Source organism: Nipponia nippon, unplaced genomic scaffold (genome assembly GCF_047370975.1).
Source record: "Nipponia nippon isolate SJK-2023a ecotype South Korea unplaced genomic scaffold, ASM4737097v1 scaffold_4, whole genome shotgun sequence".
Taxonomy (NCBI): domain Eukaryota; kingdom Metazoa; phylum Chordata; class Aves; order Pelecaniformes; family Threskiornithidae; genus Nipponia; species Nipponia nippon.
Window position 1 is genome coordinate 30,972,218 of NW_028262358.1, and position 19,191 is coordinate 30,991,408.

General features: G+C 42.3%; 1 protein-coding gene across 1 annotated transcript; it reads right to left on the reverse strand.

Annotated features, from left to right (window-relative positions):
- Positions 1 to 5,529: 5,529 nt before the first annotated feature.
- On the reverse strand, positions 5,530 to 18,970 carry CALM2 (calmodulin 2). The gene is made up of 6 exons (XM_087774880.1): positions 18,824 to 18,970; positions 14,311 to 14,341; positions 8,956 to 9,099; positions 8,776 to 8,882; positions 7,735 to 7,870; positions 5,530 to 6,429 (listed from the first exon to the last, which is right to left on the reverse strand). The coding sequence occupies exons 1-6, from the start codon at positions 18,824 to 18,826 to the stop codon at positions 6,401 to 6,403; spliced, it is 450 nt and encodes a 149-aa protein (XP_087631006.1). The 5' UTR covers positions 18,827 to 18,970; the 3' UTR covers positions 5,530 to 6,400.
- Between the last annotated feature and the right edge of the window lie 221 nt (positions 18,971 to 19,191).

Sequence of the window (19,191 nt, forward strand, 5' to 3'; positions counted from 1 at the left end):
TTTGGCAGCAACAAAAGACTGCATTTCCACTTTGAACACAGGGAGCTTCAAAGGTCTCTTTGAAAGGCTTCGAGTTTACTTAATATCAGAAAAACAGTGGCTATTTAAGAGAAAAAATGCTTATAGTAGTCAGAGGCTTAAACACCTTAGAAACAGAGGGAACCAAGAAACCCCGCAGCCTTCCTGGGGTTGCTAATCATCTAATGCTTCGCAATTAGTAAGAGATTGGGAGGAGGGGGGAAGATCTGAACATCTTTTTTGCCTTTTATTTCAATAGCAGTGTATTGTAGCTAAAAAAAAAAAAAAAGCCCTTTTAATTTAGTTTACAAAAAACAGCTCTCACTCCAGAAACAGACAACTCTCCTACAACCTTGCCAACGTAGAAAGCTAGCAGAAATGCCTTCCCTTGAGGGCCATTAGTTGCATTGTTCTGACTGCCAAAAGGCAGGTGCCTTTTAAGAAGGTGCCGCAGGACCAGGGACATACTGCTGTAATGACACAGTAGGCAACTAATCCGAACGCGGGGCCTGTCAGACCTGGAAGGAAGGGGGGTACCTGTCTGACCTCTGTAAGGCTGCCTTGGCATGGAAGGAGCCAGCCGGCACCACAAGGCAGCGGCTACCTAAATGACTAAGGGAGGGCTGCCGAATGGAGAGCTGGCACTGTTTGCTGATCAAGGTGTCAATTACTACTGATAAAAGTACTGGCTTATTAATAGGGAAGTTTAACTTCTGAGCAAGTACATGCTTACCCAAAGGTCTTATCGCAAGATACGGATTATGCAATTGGAACGATCTAAATATTCCAGCTGTGGGGGCCACTAGAAACAACAAAGTCAACTACCACCCTTGCCATTTGAGAACAACCTGCAGGGGCAAGCCAGGGGCGCCAGCCCTTGGGTCTTGGTATTATTCAGAGAACAGCGTTGGACTGGGTCTTGCATCAATTATTAGATGTTTGCATCAAACTTTTCTTTTCCTCCTACACTATTCTCCTAATTTTCTATTCTTCCCCCCCCTCTTTCTTTTTCCTGTTGCTTTTCTTTCACTCTTATTTCCAGTTCAGCTCCTCCTAAAAAAAATGCCAACCAGCAGCATACATGACACCGCACGCTATCCCATTTGTATGGCAAGGTCTTAGAGCAGGAACTCTGCTACTCTCCATCCGTAAAGCATCCAGTAAAATGCAGACCCATTCTTCAACAGCCTACTGACACTTTGAATAATGTTATAAAGTTATTGTATCCTATCATCCTACCAGAGTTTTGCAGGGAATATGCCTCATCTTTAGGCTACTACTGTTAAAAGTCATCTTTACCAAATCTCCCATATCTTTTGAGAAATCTCCTCTTAAGGTATTCCATTTGGACTAGATCTTTGTGCCATTTCTTCAACAGTAGCTCACGACTCTCAAGCTTAAGGCACTGAAATAAACACCCTCTTCTCCATAGTTCGTATTTAAAAAGCCATAGGAAGCATTTTTCTAAGGAGCAGCTACAAAGGAGTTACCAATCTCAAATAAAAACTGCCATTTACATCATCCGAAAATGACACTATGACATCAGACTTGCACTTAATGGAAAACTGGAAAACTAAGGTCCCCATCCCCACTCCAATATTTTCTTTAATTTTTTTTCTTTGCAAACTTAGTGTAAGCCCTTAAAAATCCATTTTTTCAGTGTATACACAGCTATCAAAGACTCGGTTTTTCAAGAACAGAGTAAGCAGATAACCTGACAAACTGTGACTATTCTTGTAGGAGAGTAAGAACTTTTTTTCAAAACCAGAAACTGGAGTAGATGCAGTATGGTTGTTCTCACTCCAGCCACCAATCTGTACTAACGATAAAGGTAGGTGTAAGTAGAAAAAGAGACAGGTGAGGAGATACTGCGATATAAAAATACACTTCCTCTAACAAACTCTCCATCCGCTCTCTCCCTGTCCCAAAGATGATTCTATCTCCTTTTCAAAGTTCTGTTAAGCATAGATTTATTATGCAGTACCCAAGTTTTTTCAGCTTTGCCCCTTCGGCTGAACATGACAGGTTTTTTTTATACTTAAACTGCACATCCCAGTGTATTCATGTACATTGTCATCTCAAATAGCTACTATTCTCACTTGGGAAAAGAGATTGCTTTTCAAGATTCATTTTTACATAACTTCTTGGCTAAACTGACCATTAACTGAAAAGTGTATCAATTGACAGACTAACTCTGAATTAGAATGAAACTTCCTTAAGTATCCACTGCAACATGAAGACTTCACTGGAAAAGCCACTTGTAACGGAGAGTTTTTAAAGTCTATTTCCCACCCACTCCCACTGGAAATGGCCAGCAACGACGATTAATCCTGAACTATAACTCCCCTTACTTCCACAACAAACTGTTCGCAACCCAATTTAACACAGCTTTTCTCTTAACTGGCCTGAGTTGCTGTCCAAGAAACACAGCAGTCATACAATAGAAGTGATATACATATACGTAAGAAAGCAGTCATTTTGCTACTCATTTTGTCGTTATCCAACAATTCCTGAAAGGGACCACTCTGACGCAGGTGAGTTAGCTACCTTACTCCCACAGAGTCGAGCCTTTAGAGACCAAAGACACCATTTGAAAAACTTAAATACCCAGCCTGCGCTACCTCCAGTGGGTCCACCAGCTGTACTCCTGCATTATACGCTCATCTACCTTCTGAGCTATAGTCTCCCTCAAATAATTAGACTGATCTTATTAGCAGGCTCCTAATCCTCACTTACTGTCTCCTTTACCCATTAGATGTCCCTAATTTCTTAGCTGTATCTTAACAGGTTGCAAGTTTACCAGCTATTATTCCTCATCCAGCAATATATTCCACAACAAAAATCCACAGCTACAAGTGATTAGGGAAGTATTTATCTTCAGGACAGCTGACAACCTTGAGGTACAGTGTCCTAGCATCTTCTATAGTCCTGCTTGGTGACTCCCAACACCGCTAGAATGAGTTAGACACTCTAGGATTTATCAGGCTGTAGCAAGCAATTACCCATCTTCCTTCGCTGGGAAAGGCCACCACACGAAGGCAGGGTTGCACACCACGGGAAGCTTGGGAAGCGAAGCTCGGGAAGCTAGCAGGGGCACTTTCACTTCACAGAACCATTTCGATTGGAAAGGACCTCTTGAGATCACCCAGTCCAGCTCCCCACTCAAGCGGGGCCTGCTAGAGCCACTTGCCCCGCACCTCGTCAGCTGGGTTTTGGATCTGCAGAGACTCCACCACCCGTGTTTCGCCACCCTCGCAGTAAAAAAGTGTTTTCTCCTCTTCAGACAGAACTTAATTTTTAAATTTGTGCCCATCATCTCCTGTCCTGCCAGTGGATGCTACTGAGATGAATTGGCTCTGCCTTCATTCCCTCCCACCAGGTTTTTATACACATTGACAGGATGCCCCCCATAGCCTATACATTAAGGGAATAAGCAGTCTTTAGGCAGAAGAGCTCTCACCTCACCCCCCAGTTTAGAATAAAACAGCACCACCAGGTGTTTCACTACAGTGTTATACTATGGAAGTTTTTGTTCTTGCTATTATAGTACAGAATGTAAGAACCTCCACCATATTTAACAGATGAGATGAAGGATTGCATCTTCGCAAGCTACCAGGAGCTGAACTTGAAATTTCAGAGTATTCCTACATACATACCAAGAAGTCTGCCTAGAGTGACCTAAGGACTACCTGTTTCACAATAGCAAAAGCACCTGCAAATGCACCTCAGCCAAAAGGTTCAAGTTCTGCTGATCAGTGTCACTAGCTTCCACCACACTTTGCTGACCGCACCTCAGAAGACATTCTTCTGTTAGCAGAAAGTACTGAAGAGTATCACCCCCATTAACTGCAGTTAAAGTATGATGTAAACAGAGCTACAAGACTTCAATATTGACCCAGAAATCGAGCATTTCATTTAGGTAACAGCAACATGGACACTTACAGAAAACAAACCCAGTAGCTTTGATTCCTGTGACTAAACAGTCTGAACAGGGAGAAGCTAGAACAACAGTAAATAAAGGTGGCCTTATCATATGTTCTTCACCCATTCATTTTATGAAAGGCAATCACCTTGGCCAAGGCAGTCTTTCACAACGAGAGAGAACCCTCTCCTTTTTACCTTAGTCAGATGCCTCCAAATGCATGCCGAGTTGTAGCGGAAGACTGTGGTTCAAAATGTCATTCCCAGCCTACTGAAAGTCAAGACACCAGATTGGCAAATACAACTTCTTATCAGATCCTGGTTTGCATTACTTACCTCTAAAATTAACACTTCCAATACTCCCTCAATTCAGAATCTCAAGTGGTCGTTCTGATGGTTCTGTCAAATTCTCCTCATCCCATGCCAGTTTAAGCACCTGTGTCTTGTCCCCAGGCTCCTAGGCCACAGGGTGAAGACCGGATAGGAAGCGTTTGTTCGGTCACTCATCTTGTAGAAAGCAAACCCTAACTGCCAGAATACTTAGGCTGCATAAGCTTCCTGAATCAGATTGCCAGCACACACAAGCAACAACTACGGAATTCTAATGCTGGCAATTTAAACACTTTTGACAAGCCTCCTTTGGAAAAACCAATAGAGCTGCTTATAGTCCTCACGGAGCAGGGCTTTAAGATCAGTGACCATAAGCATTTGATCAAGTGTTTCTGAAATCAGGTTGATCAGCTGTCCTAATTTTACATTTTATAAATACCTCGAAGATTATTAAAACCATTTTAAAACATTAAGGAACTGCCCTGCTGGGACCAGTGAGGGTGACCAAATGCAGGGACCAATGCTTTGTTTAAAGGCAACCAGAATCCCCAAACAAGATAACCATATAGCATATGTAAGATCAGTCAGTTCTTGCCAGGAGCACAAACAGCCTCTGGCATTCTTTTGAGGTCTTGGATTTGTCCTTGGTCAAAACCAGCTTTGTTTTCTGCTTTAAAAAAAAAAATCTAAACCTTGGGAAAAAAAACAGTGCAAGAAGCACAATCATGCTCACTAGCAGATCAGTAAGAGAATGTTCTCCTTCTGTACTTTGAGCTGACTGCATCCTGAATGGTTAAGTCAGACATGGCAGTTCCAGAAAAGTCCAGGTGTGAGACTAAGTTACCCCGATGTAGCAGCTGACAGGGAATAAACTCCAAAGTAATTAAAAGAAAGCAAACAGGTTTAGTTGTCCGAACAAGGAATTTTAATTTTAGGTCAACTATTGAACTAGGTCAACATCCAGTTCACAATGTCTACAGATAGTGGGCATAGCCAGTCACTACGGTAAGTTTATTGAAGCACCAAGCTCCACACAAGACTGTAAAATACATTTTAAACTACTAGTAAGAAAGCTTCTTCAAGTCAACAATACTATTAAGGGCCAGAGTTTAAGGACTAAGTTTTCACCTTCCAAGCTATTTTAAGACAGCCAATCCATTGCATAAGCAAACCAAACTGCTACATACCGAAACACATAGAGCAGCAACTGTATTGAACAATTCCTGTAAATAATTCAAGGATACATTGAAACAGTATGGGTAAATTGTAATTTTTTTATTGGAAAACAAATATACAACTTGGAATGGATTTGAGGCAAATCGTGCCATAAGCAGATTTTTTTGAAAATAAGTGGCTAAACAAAGTTTAAAAAGCATAGTAACAAGAGGAGAAAATGTTTTCTGGTACAGGACCAGCAGTACAAAAAAAACCTTGTGTACGAGTACCTGGATAAATCACCCGTTTTGCATTAGTGCAACTTAAGTTTCATATTGTTGACTGTCAATCGTCCACAACGTTAAGACTCCACATTTCAACAACATGTTACAGGTATGGCCACAAACAAGTTACTGCAAAGCAAGCTAGGGGAATGATTTTTGCAGTGCATTAGCCACATGTATATATACTATTCACATGGTTTTATCCTGCAGTTAGCTGCGAGAGTCCTTATCCTCCATCACAGAAAGCGGAATAAACTCCTTTATGTACTGGAGAACTAGAGCCAGCATGTTGCTTTAACTAAGGAATTGCTAATGCATGGTAAACCCTAGCTTACTTTATGTAACTTGTTACACTAGTCATACCTAAAGTCTCCTAAAGAAAGCTACTTTTTTTTTTAAACAGACAACCCAGATGTTCCCTCAGTTAACCAACTCCATCTAACTTTAGATGTGCAGAAGGGCTTAAATATCCAGAGTAAGCCACATGCAACATTTGTTACTTAGATCAATTTTCCAAAAATCAGAACAGTGACAGTAAGATAAAGGAGAAAAACATGGAGGAATGGCCTAATTACTATACATGCATATTCGTTTGACAGTAAGGGAAAAACCTTTTACAGATAAGTTACAAACAGAGAAAAGGCAAATAAACAATTTTGTACAAGAAATTTAACACATTCTGTACAACGTCTTCACTTCGCTGTCATCATTTGTACAAACTCTGTAAAAGGAAAGAGTTGCATAAGAGTTATTCAGAGAAAAATCTGAATTGCAAGATCTGAGAAGTGACCAGCCTTACTAGTGCTGAACACTGTTTCAAAGCTATGTTTTCAGCTACATTCAAAAAAGCATCTTCAAGACAGTCCCCTTTTTCCACCAATCACACCTAAAAAACTAAGACATCAGTAGAAGTTGTGCTGAAGTCATGAACAGTTAAGTAGGTGTACAAGGAAGACATTGTGTTGGTTTGAATTTTTTTTTTCAAAGCAGAATAGCTCAAGCCTAACTACTTTGCCTGACCAGCTTTAAGCTACTGAATCATTGCTTATTCACAGCACATTGGAAGTTTGACCCCACAAAATAGGATTCCTCACTTATCTTGCAGAACCGTAACTTCAGGTACAATAACAAAAAGAAACCAGGAACCTAAAAGGAGTTAACTGGTTGCTCAAGTTTCAAAAGAGCAACTGCAAACAAGAGGGATATGTACCCTCTCTAGTGCCAGCCTCTAAACAGTCTATTCGTAAGTAGTTATGGAGCAGCAGCCTTGTTCATAAAAATGCCTTTTCACTCGCAGATGAGTGCTCATCCTGAGGCCACAACCAAAAAGGCTTTAAAGGGAAGCCACACCTACACCTCAGAAACAGTAAGGGTATTAGCTGAAAATACCCTACACCTCTTTTCAATACGACATTCAGAAAGTTAAAATGAAAACAAGCTTAGTGCTTCTGAGCAGCAAGCAATTGTCTAACACAACTCCTCCTGCTTGCATGACTTCATTTAAGTTTCAATGCCAGGAAGAAAGAAGGAAATAAAAATAAGCTACTGCTGCAGCTGATTTGTGTGAAATTATTTAAGAGGTCTTCTAAAGGTCCTGGCATTTCTATGTATTTTAGAGGCTTCCCCCTTCAATTAGTAATTTTAAAAGCGTTAATAAAAAAAGAGTGACTTGCTACAGTCAGATCAACATTCATTAGTGAACAGAAGAGCATGTGAACATCTCAGCTAGCTTCCTTATTCTAATGGTCATTAGACATCATTGGAGTTAGAAAGTTATTTCCTACACTGCACAGTTGAACAGTCATTTTTTGCCTGTGGCACAAAGGTAGCAATAACCCACTCAAACTTAAACCTATTTAGAGGTACACAATGTACATACTAAAAGACATTAGCTTAAAGGAACACTAACTGTTGAGAAGATCTCGCCTGAACATTGCCCTATTTAAACTTGGTGTGGCTATCAGCACCGACACAATCACCAACATAAAAAGTGCTATGTAAAAAGAATCGGTTAACACCTCCTTACCTTCATAGTTTACTTGACCATCACCATCAATGTCTGCTTCCCTAATCATTTCATCAACTTCTTCATCTGTTAGCTTCTCCCCAAGATTTGTCATCACATGACGGAGTTCTGCAGCACTAATGTAACCATTACCATCCTGGGAGGGGGAAAAAAGGAAGACTGGAATAGACTTTTGTCTAGGGCCTAGCGACATAACTATAACTTAAGAATACTGCAGGGCAAGTTGAACATTAAGAAGTCAGCATAGCTTTAACCACTAGCATTTGCATAAGGCAAATGAGAGCTGTAAGCATACCTTCAGTATTGTTCAGAACCTTAGTCTTAAAAAGGCATTTTAGAAACAACTTATCCAATACAGTCTACTTCGGCTGTCCTATCCCAAGACATTTTTTTTAATCACTGACAAAGCAATCAGCATCTTTTGCAACCTTTTTAGGTGACAATGCCTATTCAATCATGTGACTGTCTGGTTCAAGTGTCTATTTCCTAGAACAGAAGCTACTTATCACATTCACCTGTTTCACAGAGTCCAGCACAAAGCCACAAGGCCTTCAGAGACCACTTTTACATATTCCTTCCTAGCTGGGACACTGGATATTGAAGTACTAGTGTAAACTAACTCTGGACCGACTTTTTGCTCCCCATACCCCAAGGTACTTAACATCATGTATTTTCTGTTTAAACATGCATCTTGCTTAATAAGCTGAGCAACTTTAGACTCATTTAACAATTTACTTAGTAAAGACTAAGTAAAAGCCTGAAAAGATTACCATTTTAAATACTTAAGCAATTTCCCTGCCAGCCTTGTACAAGTAGTTTAGTATCATAGCAAGTGGTAGCTTAGTAGTATCACCCACTACCATCATGATGACTCATTTGACTTTCTTATAGTACCACAGTCGACTGAATTTTAGGGTGACAGTTAACCTACAGGTTCTAGATGATGGGACTGCAGAGACCCCTCAGTTCAATGAGGAAGCTCATTAGAAGTCACACTGAGTTTTTGTAACAGATATTTTTTTAAGGTAAACATTTTAGTACCTTGTCAAACACACGGAACGCTTCTCTAATTTCTTCTTCACTATCTGTATCTTTCATTTTTCTTGCCATCATTGTCAGAAACTCTGGAAAGTCAATTGTGCCATTGCCTGCAAGATAGTTACTTTGTTAGAAAAATACATTTTAGGCACTTTATTAAATTACTTATTAGTAAAATCTTACCATCAGCATCTACTTCATTGATCATGTCCTGTAGCTCTGCTTCTGTGGGGTTTTGACCAAGCGACCTCATCACTGTCCCCAACTCCTTTGTAGTTATAGTACCATCACCATCCTTGTCAAATAGTGAAAAAGCTTCTTTGAATTCTGTACAACAAAAAAAGGAGTTAATCCCTTCAGCTTTGAAATGTTAAGTTTACTTAATCATAGAAGAATCCATTGCTGCTTATTGTTGTAAATTACAAAACTTGATTTCATTCTCTTAAGAAAATTTCAGTATACTGTTCCATCTACTATAATTGTAATGCCAATATGGAAGCATCAGCATCTGGAAAACAACCAGTCTACCAATCAACCACATTTGATGGAAGGTCATCCATTTCAGAAGTACCCAGATGTTTGTCACTATCTTGAACAAGGATCCGTAATACAGAGCTGAAAGGAATAGCTATCTGCAACTAGAATGACCCACATCCTTGGTAGAAACTGTTTATCTCATGAGAAAATAACATGAAATTACTTTGAGGAAGCTTAAAAACGGTACTCAATACAAATGCTACAGCTTAATAGCACTTCTATTGCTAATAGAGGAGATGAGTCAATGGAAAAAGGTATAATCAGACCAAACTAAAAATAGTTTCTCATTATAACTCACTTCCACTGGACATGCAAGTCTGAACAGCATATGCTACATGGAGCTGCAGTACCTAGCACCACAGGTCTTAACATTCGGCCATACCTAGCTAAAAAGGAACTTCTCCCAGCTCTCCCTCCCACTGAACTTCTGCATTCTTCAGCCAACGCACATACACAACTCCAGTCGGTTGCTGAAGGAGGAAAGTCACTGGAGTCTTAGTTTCTGAAAAGCTGCTCAGAAAGTTGCTTCAGCCCTACTATATCCTGAAACAGCCTTCACAGAACTAGTCAAAAACAGTTGTAAGACTGCTTAACTGTGTTTCAGTGCTACCTCTTAACCCCCTACAATGGCTGTATTGTAGCCAGCAATATTAATACAGGCATGACATGTTTAATTGTCCAGTCCAAAAATGGAGTTGGTTTTAATCCATGCCATCTGTTTGTCTTTGGCCACAGACTTTAAACTAGCTTACTGGGCTGTTGTAGCTCATACACAAATTACAGTTAAACATGAAAAACTCATCTATTCCCTTGTATAGTTCACATCCTTTTACAGCTTTCAAGGCACCTGAGGTCATGCCTTTGGAGAACTCGTTAGCTCAAGGGTACTCCTGCATCAGAAATACTTCCAAGAATTAATTGTTCAACATTTCCAAGCAGCCAGCTTTCCAGATGGTAGGTTTCCCAGACCAGAATTAGTCACAGCAACACAGTAAAAGTTGTGTTTTCACATGAACTGCATAAAGTCCATTTCATACTCTGAAACACTCAAGGTGAGTACAAGCTGGCAAGTGTTAAAAATGCACCTACAAAAATAGGCTTTTTATAGTTCATGAATGCAGCTGTAATATCAGAGCCACAGTTGAGTCCCATCCAGGAAAAAAAAACACTCTTCTACATCTAACAGTTTTAAGCGTTCCAAAAGCCAACTCCCGCTGTTTAGCATGTAAGAATCAGAGCAAGGCTACCAGAGGACCAGATGAAACACTACTAAGCCAGTGCTGTATAATCACAAAGCAGAAACAGGTCTACCCAAACAGGCAGCTATAACCTGTATCTACAGTCTTTGGGGCTAGTTTCAGTTAGCTTGGAGGCAACAAATAGGCTTATTAGGAGGAAAGTTTTACACCAGGGAAGAAATGGCTTTTGGGTCAAGCCTAGTAGAGAAGTTCATAGTCTAGCATGGGAGGACCTCAAAAGGGGAACACTGAGTAATCGAGAGTCAGGTACTCAAGTATTACTCAAAATGTTTAGCTGTTAACCACTTCATCCTTAGCTTGAAGGTCAGCTGTCACTAACCCAAAAATGAAGCAGACTTCACAGTACTGCAATGACCCTGCTTAGAAAAAGTAATAATTTCTAGACAAAATTCAAAGACTTGCTTTCTACAACATGGGCCATTCAGTGGTATATTCTAAACACTTGAAACGAACCACTCGAAGGACAACTCTTTACCTTTTACTCAAAGATGCTGTAGGCTAAGAAACAATCAGCTATAAATGATAACCATAAAGAAAGTAAAGTGATCAGCAGCATATGCCTGTCTGAAATGCTGAATCGAGTTAGGAATAGGATTAAAATACCTCTTTAACCACCTCCAGTAATTAGAACAAAGGAATAACAACCTACAGATACAGTTTAGACTGGAACAAGAACAACTTAGCACAGTTTTGGAGGATTTGAAGCAGCAGCCAGTGAAGGCAGCTATGAAATACTAAAGTTTAGTGAGCAACTCAATTCTGCCTTCCTGCAACATAAGAGTATAAAACACACCTCCCACACTTAAACACCTTATGGCTCCATGTAGCATGTAAAGCAAATCCTCCCTCTATTCAACACTCCTCCATATCAAACTGCAAATGAAAATTCTCTTGTACCCCTTACCCCCTGTAACGCTAACCTGTCAGAAACCTGAGGACAGTGCCAGCAGAATCACTCATCTTCAGGCCAGCCTACAAGGTTTCAGCCTTTCCTTCCCTCTGAAAAAGCACACTGCACCAAGATAAATAGACTACTTCCAGGCCCCACAAAAAGAAAGGCTAGTCCAACAGAATGAACTCTAACACTCTAGCTCAAAATGTTCTATTTAACAATAGCTTCTGAGGCATCTCTGCACCACATCACCTTTCCAGATGAAGTGGCAGTCTTCAGTGACCTAATATGCTCAGTGAACCAGAACCACCATTCCCACTCTGACACAGTCCAGCCAGCTATGTCTGGAACTTTTATAGGAAAATGTCAATTGTTCTCTTCACAGCTACCAGGAGCTCAACACTTAAACACAACTATTTCTACTATTAAATAAATTTCTAAATAACTCTTGTGGTCAGATCCCCAACAGAGAACCACAGCACACTAAAGGAACAAGGCATAATGAACACCATACATAGGCCTACTTGTTCAGAGAACCCATTTAGACCTCTGTGAGGTCTAGTGCAAGGAAGTATAGCTCACTAGACCAGCTGCTTTGGGACAAAAGCATCTTTAGATTTTTCCCCTCGATCACCCACATCAAATGGTCCTGACCTATTAGTGTTTTTAATACAACGCTTAACCAAGGGATACCCATTTGACTCGGCAACTTCAGTTCTTACTGAATGAAGCTGCAACTAGCATTCACATTCTGTACCTACTCAGCTTTCAAAAATCAGTCTTTCATTTGAACAAAACCTGGGAAGTCTTTCACCCCTACCTATAACATCAAGAAGCTTCAGTCCTATATGACCAATGAGTTTCATAGGAAGTAAGAACATCTGGAATCTAACAACCCTATTCTGGTGCCTCACAGCAGCAGTGGAAGATTTGTTTTAAGCCCAGGAGAAGCAGCTGCTTTAACTACTTTGGCCTTCTATTTAAGAACAGGAATGTTGTCTCTACCTTATAGTACCATTTTCTTAAGCCCACCTTGAAATCAAAAGCTGATTTGAAAACCTTCAAATAAGCTGAAAGGGAATGGTAGGGGGCTCAAGCCTTTAAAACCACAGAGTCTCTGTAAAACATGCAAACCGTACCTGTAACATGTTTCCCATGCAAGACACTGGCCTTCAACAGCAAAGCTAAGCAGACTGCTTAGTCAGCTGCAACCCTTCCTAAGCAGTAGTATGGATGGTTCCCTAACAGACCAGCAGCGGGCTTATGTCTTCACATCAGAGGTTCACAGTTTACTGGCAAACACATTTGCTTCATGAAATACCACAGCTGAACCGACACTGGCAGGCCATTTTACACTGGATACTAACACTAAGTTATACTTTCATTCTTTCCACACAGATGAAAACCCTCTATTCCAGCACAACAAGCTTATTAATACTCACTTTTGGCTCTGAGAACTACACTATCATTACTGAATAGCTAGCATTTGCACTAATCCTGAGGTAGTGTTAATAAGCTTCCTGTTTATATTCCATAATCAGCTACATCAACTAATAAAGCCTCTACAGTTAAGAACTGGAACAATGAACCACTATTGAAAGGACAGCAGTGACAATTGATAAAGCCTGCTCCAACTAAACTAGTCACAAAACCCTTAAGATATGTAGGCCACTTCCAGCAAAAAATCTCAAGTTGAACTAGATTTAGCTTGTGCTTACTCATAAGACAGTACCATGGCAACAAGTAAATAGACTAAGGACCTTCCACAAAACCATGATTAGTCTCCTAGGGGTTAAAGCAAGCTTCTGAAGCTACAGAAGAATGCTCTTACACTTCAAATTTGGCAATTATGGTAAAAACAAACTAGCTTATTACGACACTTCCGTTTCATACAGTGTCTTCAAGAGCTACACCGTAGTTAAATAGCAATACCTCTTAGAGGCTGTTATTTGTATGCTTGACCTGGTACTATTAGATTAGCAGAACCCTAACGCCCTCTAAAATAATTTCACATGACAGTTATGCACACTGAGACTTTCTAGTATTAATACTATACACTTGTCAGATCACAAACCCTGAAGTTTTTGAATGTCCATGGCAAGGCTGAATTTTGCATCACCAGCTTTAAGTCACATCAATTACTGAAGCTGAAATCAGTCTTCGGAGAGCAGTGACAGATACTAGTTTGTGCAGCCTGCGTGAGTAGGAGACAAGATAACCAGAAGTTTTACCTACTAGTAGACAGCTGTCAGTGCACAGAAGCCATTGTACGGGGGCCAATTAAGAGATGCTTATTTAAGCATTTTGGAGCAAGCGCCAGACCATCAGAACAGTGCACAGAACACTTGTGTCCAAGTACACAACACAGTTCCAAATATGGAATATCAAGAGTTGTCATCATGAAGCCAGTCTCTGCTGTCATCAAAACCAGCCACTCTGAAACATCCCCGCTGACAGGAGACCACAAAGTAAATTTTTTTTGCGTTCTGTTAGAAGAGCACTCCAGATTCCAAGTCTTCACCACAGATTCACCCCCCCCACACTGTCTTTCAGTTTGCACTTGGGACAATTCTGTAGTCATGAGAGAAAAAATATATAGTCCCAAGTCTACCAGCTAGTAAAGCTGTGAGGATTGTCTAATGGTTCTAGAGGACAAAACTTCAGACTCATTGTATCCATAGTGCTTTCACATTAGATAAGCCTTTAAAACTCAGGTGACAAATTAAAACATTCCACAATACTTCCTTAGTATCTAAGCAAGCTAAATATCTTGTGTAACACAGACTGTCCCTGGATTAAGAGATGTGCCAGGTCAAGTAGGAGTCACAACACAGCATGTAAAAACCTCACCTGCAATCTGCTCTTCTGTCAGTTGATCAGCCTGCAATAAAAGAGAATATCATTATAGTTGCAGCAAAAGTTCAAGGCAAAGTAAGACACAGACTTGTAGAGGCCTCTGAATATGGTAGCTGCTCTTCAGGACTTATCTGTAGCATTCTGAAATAGTTCTAACACAGCTCAAAAGTCATCAGGATTGCTTGCTAAGTAAGAACTGGCAGCCTGTCCTCATTTCCTGACCCTGCAATATCTGGTATCTGTATCAGTCAATTACCCAAGCAACATTAGCAAACTCAAGGTACACAGGTCCCTCTAGACTCATTTTAAAAACTCATGAACACAGTGGACTACTGGTAGTAATACTTTGGTAAACTAGCCTCAGCTTTAACACTGAACACTTTAGGTCTAAGTAATGCAGCAGTAACCCCCAAATCCCAAATTTAAGGCAGACTAGGCTCTTCTGCTAAATTGCAACGCTATAATTAGAAAAACATACTCTTCTCCAGAATTAAATCATCCCTTGATTAACATGAAGCTTCAAGTCCAAGACCTGGCCATAAAAAACAGGGTCCATATAATCAGTACTAGCAGCTTCAGCCCAAACCGGCAATTCAATGCATTTGTCATATGGCTATCTGGACTTTTTTCAGACCATTCTCTACAGACTCGAGTAGCATAAGGTAGTTTACAGGGCCCCTAGAGAAAGGTTCAGTGGTGTAAGATGCACAATTTCTCTATCAGTTGGCTAAGCCCCAGTTTATAGCTCATTTTGCTCTGTCACTGAACAGTTTTGAATCAACTGGATTTGACAGCAGTAAAAAAAACCCTCAGTCTTCGAGGCCAAACCCAAAATGGACTTTACTCTTGAAAGAACACAAAGGTGTCTGAGGACTGTAGAAACGCTTTCCCTAGGTTTTTAAGACAGCTGATTCTTCAAACAAATTCTGGATAGCTTCAGTTGAGTTGCAGTAACAAGGCCATATATTTCTGTTGAGGAAACCCTTCAAGGAAGTTCCTTGAGCTCTTTACCCCATAGAACTCCACCGAAGAATAAAAAAAATACAGAAAAGGTACACTCACTGCCTAAGTTCAACACCACTTTTTAATTTTTTTTCCTATTGTGACCATTTCAGCAACAACCTTTTTATAATTACTGCAATACTGACAGAAACAGTCATAAGCTGTGCCCAACAAAGGGCCTCAACACATTAGCCATCTGCCAATGAAACGCTTAGAAAAAGGTATATACACCACCTATCAATTTTTACTTCACTAATTTCAATTTGAATTACATTTCTGTATTGCACACAAACTTAGAAGTTGCGAGCTTCTGGTTATTCTTCCTGTAACAGAAGTGACGTTAGCTGCTCAAGCAACCATACAACAGCTAAACTGCTTACAAAAAAATATGCATACAACACAGCAACAGCCCAAGATAAAGGCCAAGCAAAAGCCCAAGATAAATCAGTGATTTCTCAGACTACCCGTGGCTCACCTACTGTAAGAATCAAGACCACACTACTGAGCAACTTCCAAAAGAGCAGCTACAGCTATAGACTCATTTCAAACTCAGCAGCCATAGGAAGTATTCCTTTGCAGGTTCAACTTCTTGTTTTACACAAAAATGACAGTCTAGGGCAGCAGCAACACTGCCGAGAACATCCCCAGTTCACCATTAGGCTTTGAGATGGAAGCATTCTGCTGGTCACTTCACAGAAACCTAACAGATTTTCGCTTGTCTGGAGTGTATCATTAACACAGACAGATTCATACCTTTGCATGCTATTTACATTTTTATTGCTCAAGTGAAGAGAATGATGTGCTACATTTCTGTAGGATATTTATATCCACAGAAAGCTGTGGATCAGATTTAAGTAGCAAGAACCTAGTTTATTTAGGTCAATACTTATGGGTTACCAAGTTGAGTCACATACTGTTTTATATAAATAGTTTTATATAAACACACAACATGAAGCAGCGTTTAAGCTGTTAAGTGTTCCTGAACTCTTCCTCTCTAACTCTTCCAGCAACTTAAAACACCCTATAGCCCCTAACCATAAATTTGGATAAGCTTTGTCAGCACCTGTAAGAGGTAAAGCATTTGAGAAGAGCACAAAGCTCATTAGAAGCCACAGGTATACGGCAGTTGAAAGATAAGCAAGGAGATGGGGCAAGGTTGAACAAACACCATCTGTACTCCGCAGTGCTAGGCTCTGCAGGGGCTGCTGCGCAACAGCAGTAAAAGGCGGAGCCAGCAAGTCTGCCAGGTCACTCCCTCCCCGCCACTCAGGTGGAGGGCTATCAGCCCGGATTCAGGCGTGCGAGCTACTGTGGTCTTCCCAGAGGGGCCTTCGGGAGTTCTTTGTCCTGAATTTAAGCCAGATACTCATGCGCCATACATGTGGCAGCAGGCACACCTTCCGTAATGCAACCCAACTTCAGAAACAAATAGTTAAATTACAACTGTAACACGCCTAAGTTTTGACATGCCCCTTACTGTGGCCAAGATCCACCTGAAAACCTCCTTTGATGGATTCAGGGAACCCATCACAGCTTTGACACGGCATTCTGATTCACATTGCAGCACTTTCATTTTCACTGCAAGAGCTCCCATCCCCCGCCCCCAGATTATGTTGAGGGCCTGACAGAGAATCTAAGCCTCCTCGGAAAAAAGGGGAGCTGTTGTGCGTGCAGCAGTTTCAGTGGCACATGCAGCCTCTAGAGGTAGTGTTTCATTACAGTCCTAGCTGCTATGCAGTAATTTGGAAGATCCTCAACAGAGCTGACTAACACTGCTTGATAGAGAGCTATCAGCAAACTGCAGAACAGATAACACTGTTCCCCTCCAAAACTTGGCATTTTGGTACACTTCACAGGTGTTAGAACTGAATGGACAGTTCCGTTCTGGCAAGATTAACTGAAGAACAAGAACTAGGCAGACTAGCATATAAGGGCTAAAATTACGCTTATAGTAGGTTAGCTTATTTTGGGAGCAAAGCGTTCTGCTTTCATCTAGCATGTGCAGTATTGGACAATGTATATTCAAAGGTTCAGCCAGTTTGGTCTGTCAGGATGAACTATAACCACATTCGAAGTGTCACTGTGCCTCCTGGACACACCCATTTTTATATAGACTTTGCTCGAAGATACTCCATTTTTGGTTCTGTACAGATGACGACTAAAAGCAATAAGCGTCTTTTGCTGCTAGAGTCACTGCTTTTTGCCTTTGTAGATGGTTTGCTGTATAGGTTCACAATTCAAGGGAAAGAACAAATTCAGGCTTCTGTTCACCTAATGTCTTTGCCCAGAAAGAGCACTTAAAAAAACCTGAAGTACCCATCGTTCACATTAGACATGGCGAGTTGATAGTGATCTGATTCCTTAAAAGCATATAATGAATGAAAAGGCAATTCCACTATACTGCATCTTCTCTTAATGCAGGGATAGTACTAAGTGGTCATTGGTGTTGCTTTTGCAATAGAATTGTTCCTTTTTGTACGTGTTTCAGTATCCGCTTGTTTTAATTAAAAAAGCTAAACTCATATCCTTTAGACCGAATTTGAAACCATTCTCCAATTCCACAAAACGTGTTCTATTTCGGCAGTTGATTAAAAACCTAACCAAACGTATTGCTAGGAAAAATAAATTGTGCTTGATCAAGGAAACGCAGAACCGTCCACCGCAGTGACCAAAACGGGAAGCCAAAACTGTTAAAAAAACCAAATCCCTTGTTCAACAGAGCCACCGACAGCAAGGCGTTATCATGAAATCGGCAGGGGAGAGCGGCTCCAACGTGAGCGGACAACAGGTCTAGCAAGGAGGGAGATGGTGCAGTGAGGCAGCCTGCCCCTCATCATCATGCTGCTCAGAAGCTGCAGGGCTCCGCATTGCATTATTACCAGGCGCAACACACCTCGCTAGCGAGCCAGACATCTTAAGCGCTGGCAGCAGCCGCTGCCGCGCCGCTGGCTCCCCAGCCCCGTTCAGCCGCACACGCCGGCTTGCCGGGGCGGGGGGGAAGGGGGGAGGAAGCGATAAGAAAGTGGAGCTGGTGCCATCGTGGCAGGCTCCTTCCCCCCTCCCGGCACCCCCCACGCGGGTCTCCTCCCAGGAGAAACCGTTATCCGCCGCTCTCCCCCCCACACCCGACACACGCCCCGACAAAGCGTCATGGCGCTCGAACCGACTGGCAGTTTGAATTTTGAATCCGCACCAACGCCCCAGGGCGGGAAAGGGACCCGGGCGGGACTCGTCCACCACCACTTCCTCCTACGCACACGGCGCCTCCGAGCGGGACCCTCCGCCCCAGCCTGCCCGCGCCGCCGGGCTGAGCCCACCGGCCACAGCGAGGGACGCCTTCACCCCTACCCCCACCCTTCTGCAGGCGACCTCGCCCCGCACCAGCCAAACCACCTGCCCCTCTCCCCCCCCGCCCACGCCCAGACACAGGCACCCCCACCCCCCCCACCGAGCATCGGACCAGCACCCGCAAAGCCCTGTCGCTACCCCAGGCCCGGGGACTCACCATGGTGGCTCGGCCTGGCTGTGGGGTGTGGTGGAAGCTAACGGCTGCACGGGGCACACGAGCAACCTGCCCGCTCTACGGCTCGCCTCACACTGAGCGCTGCCCGGCCGCCAGCAGTGCCTCATAAACCTCCTCACAGCCCGCCCGGATCGCTCCGCGCCGCTCCCTCCCCCCTCCCCTTTCCCCGTCAGGGAACGGAGCTGCGAAAGAAGTCCCGGCTCTTCGCGCTCTTCTCGGCAGGCCCCCCCGCACCCCCAGCGCGCCCACTTTCGGCCCCCGGCTCCCCAAGCCCCGGCGCAGGAGGGGGTGAGGTGCGGGAAAGAGCGGGGCTGCGCTTGTGAAACGGCGGGAGGGGGTAGGCTGAGGGA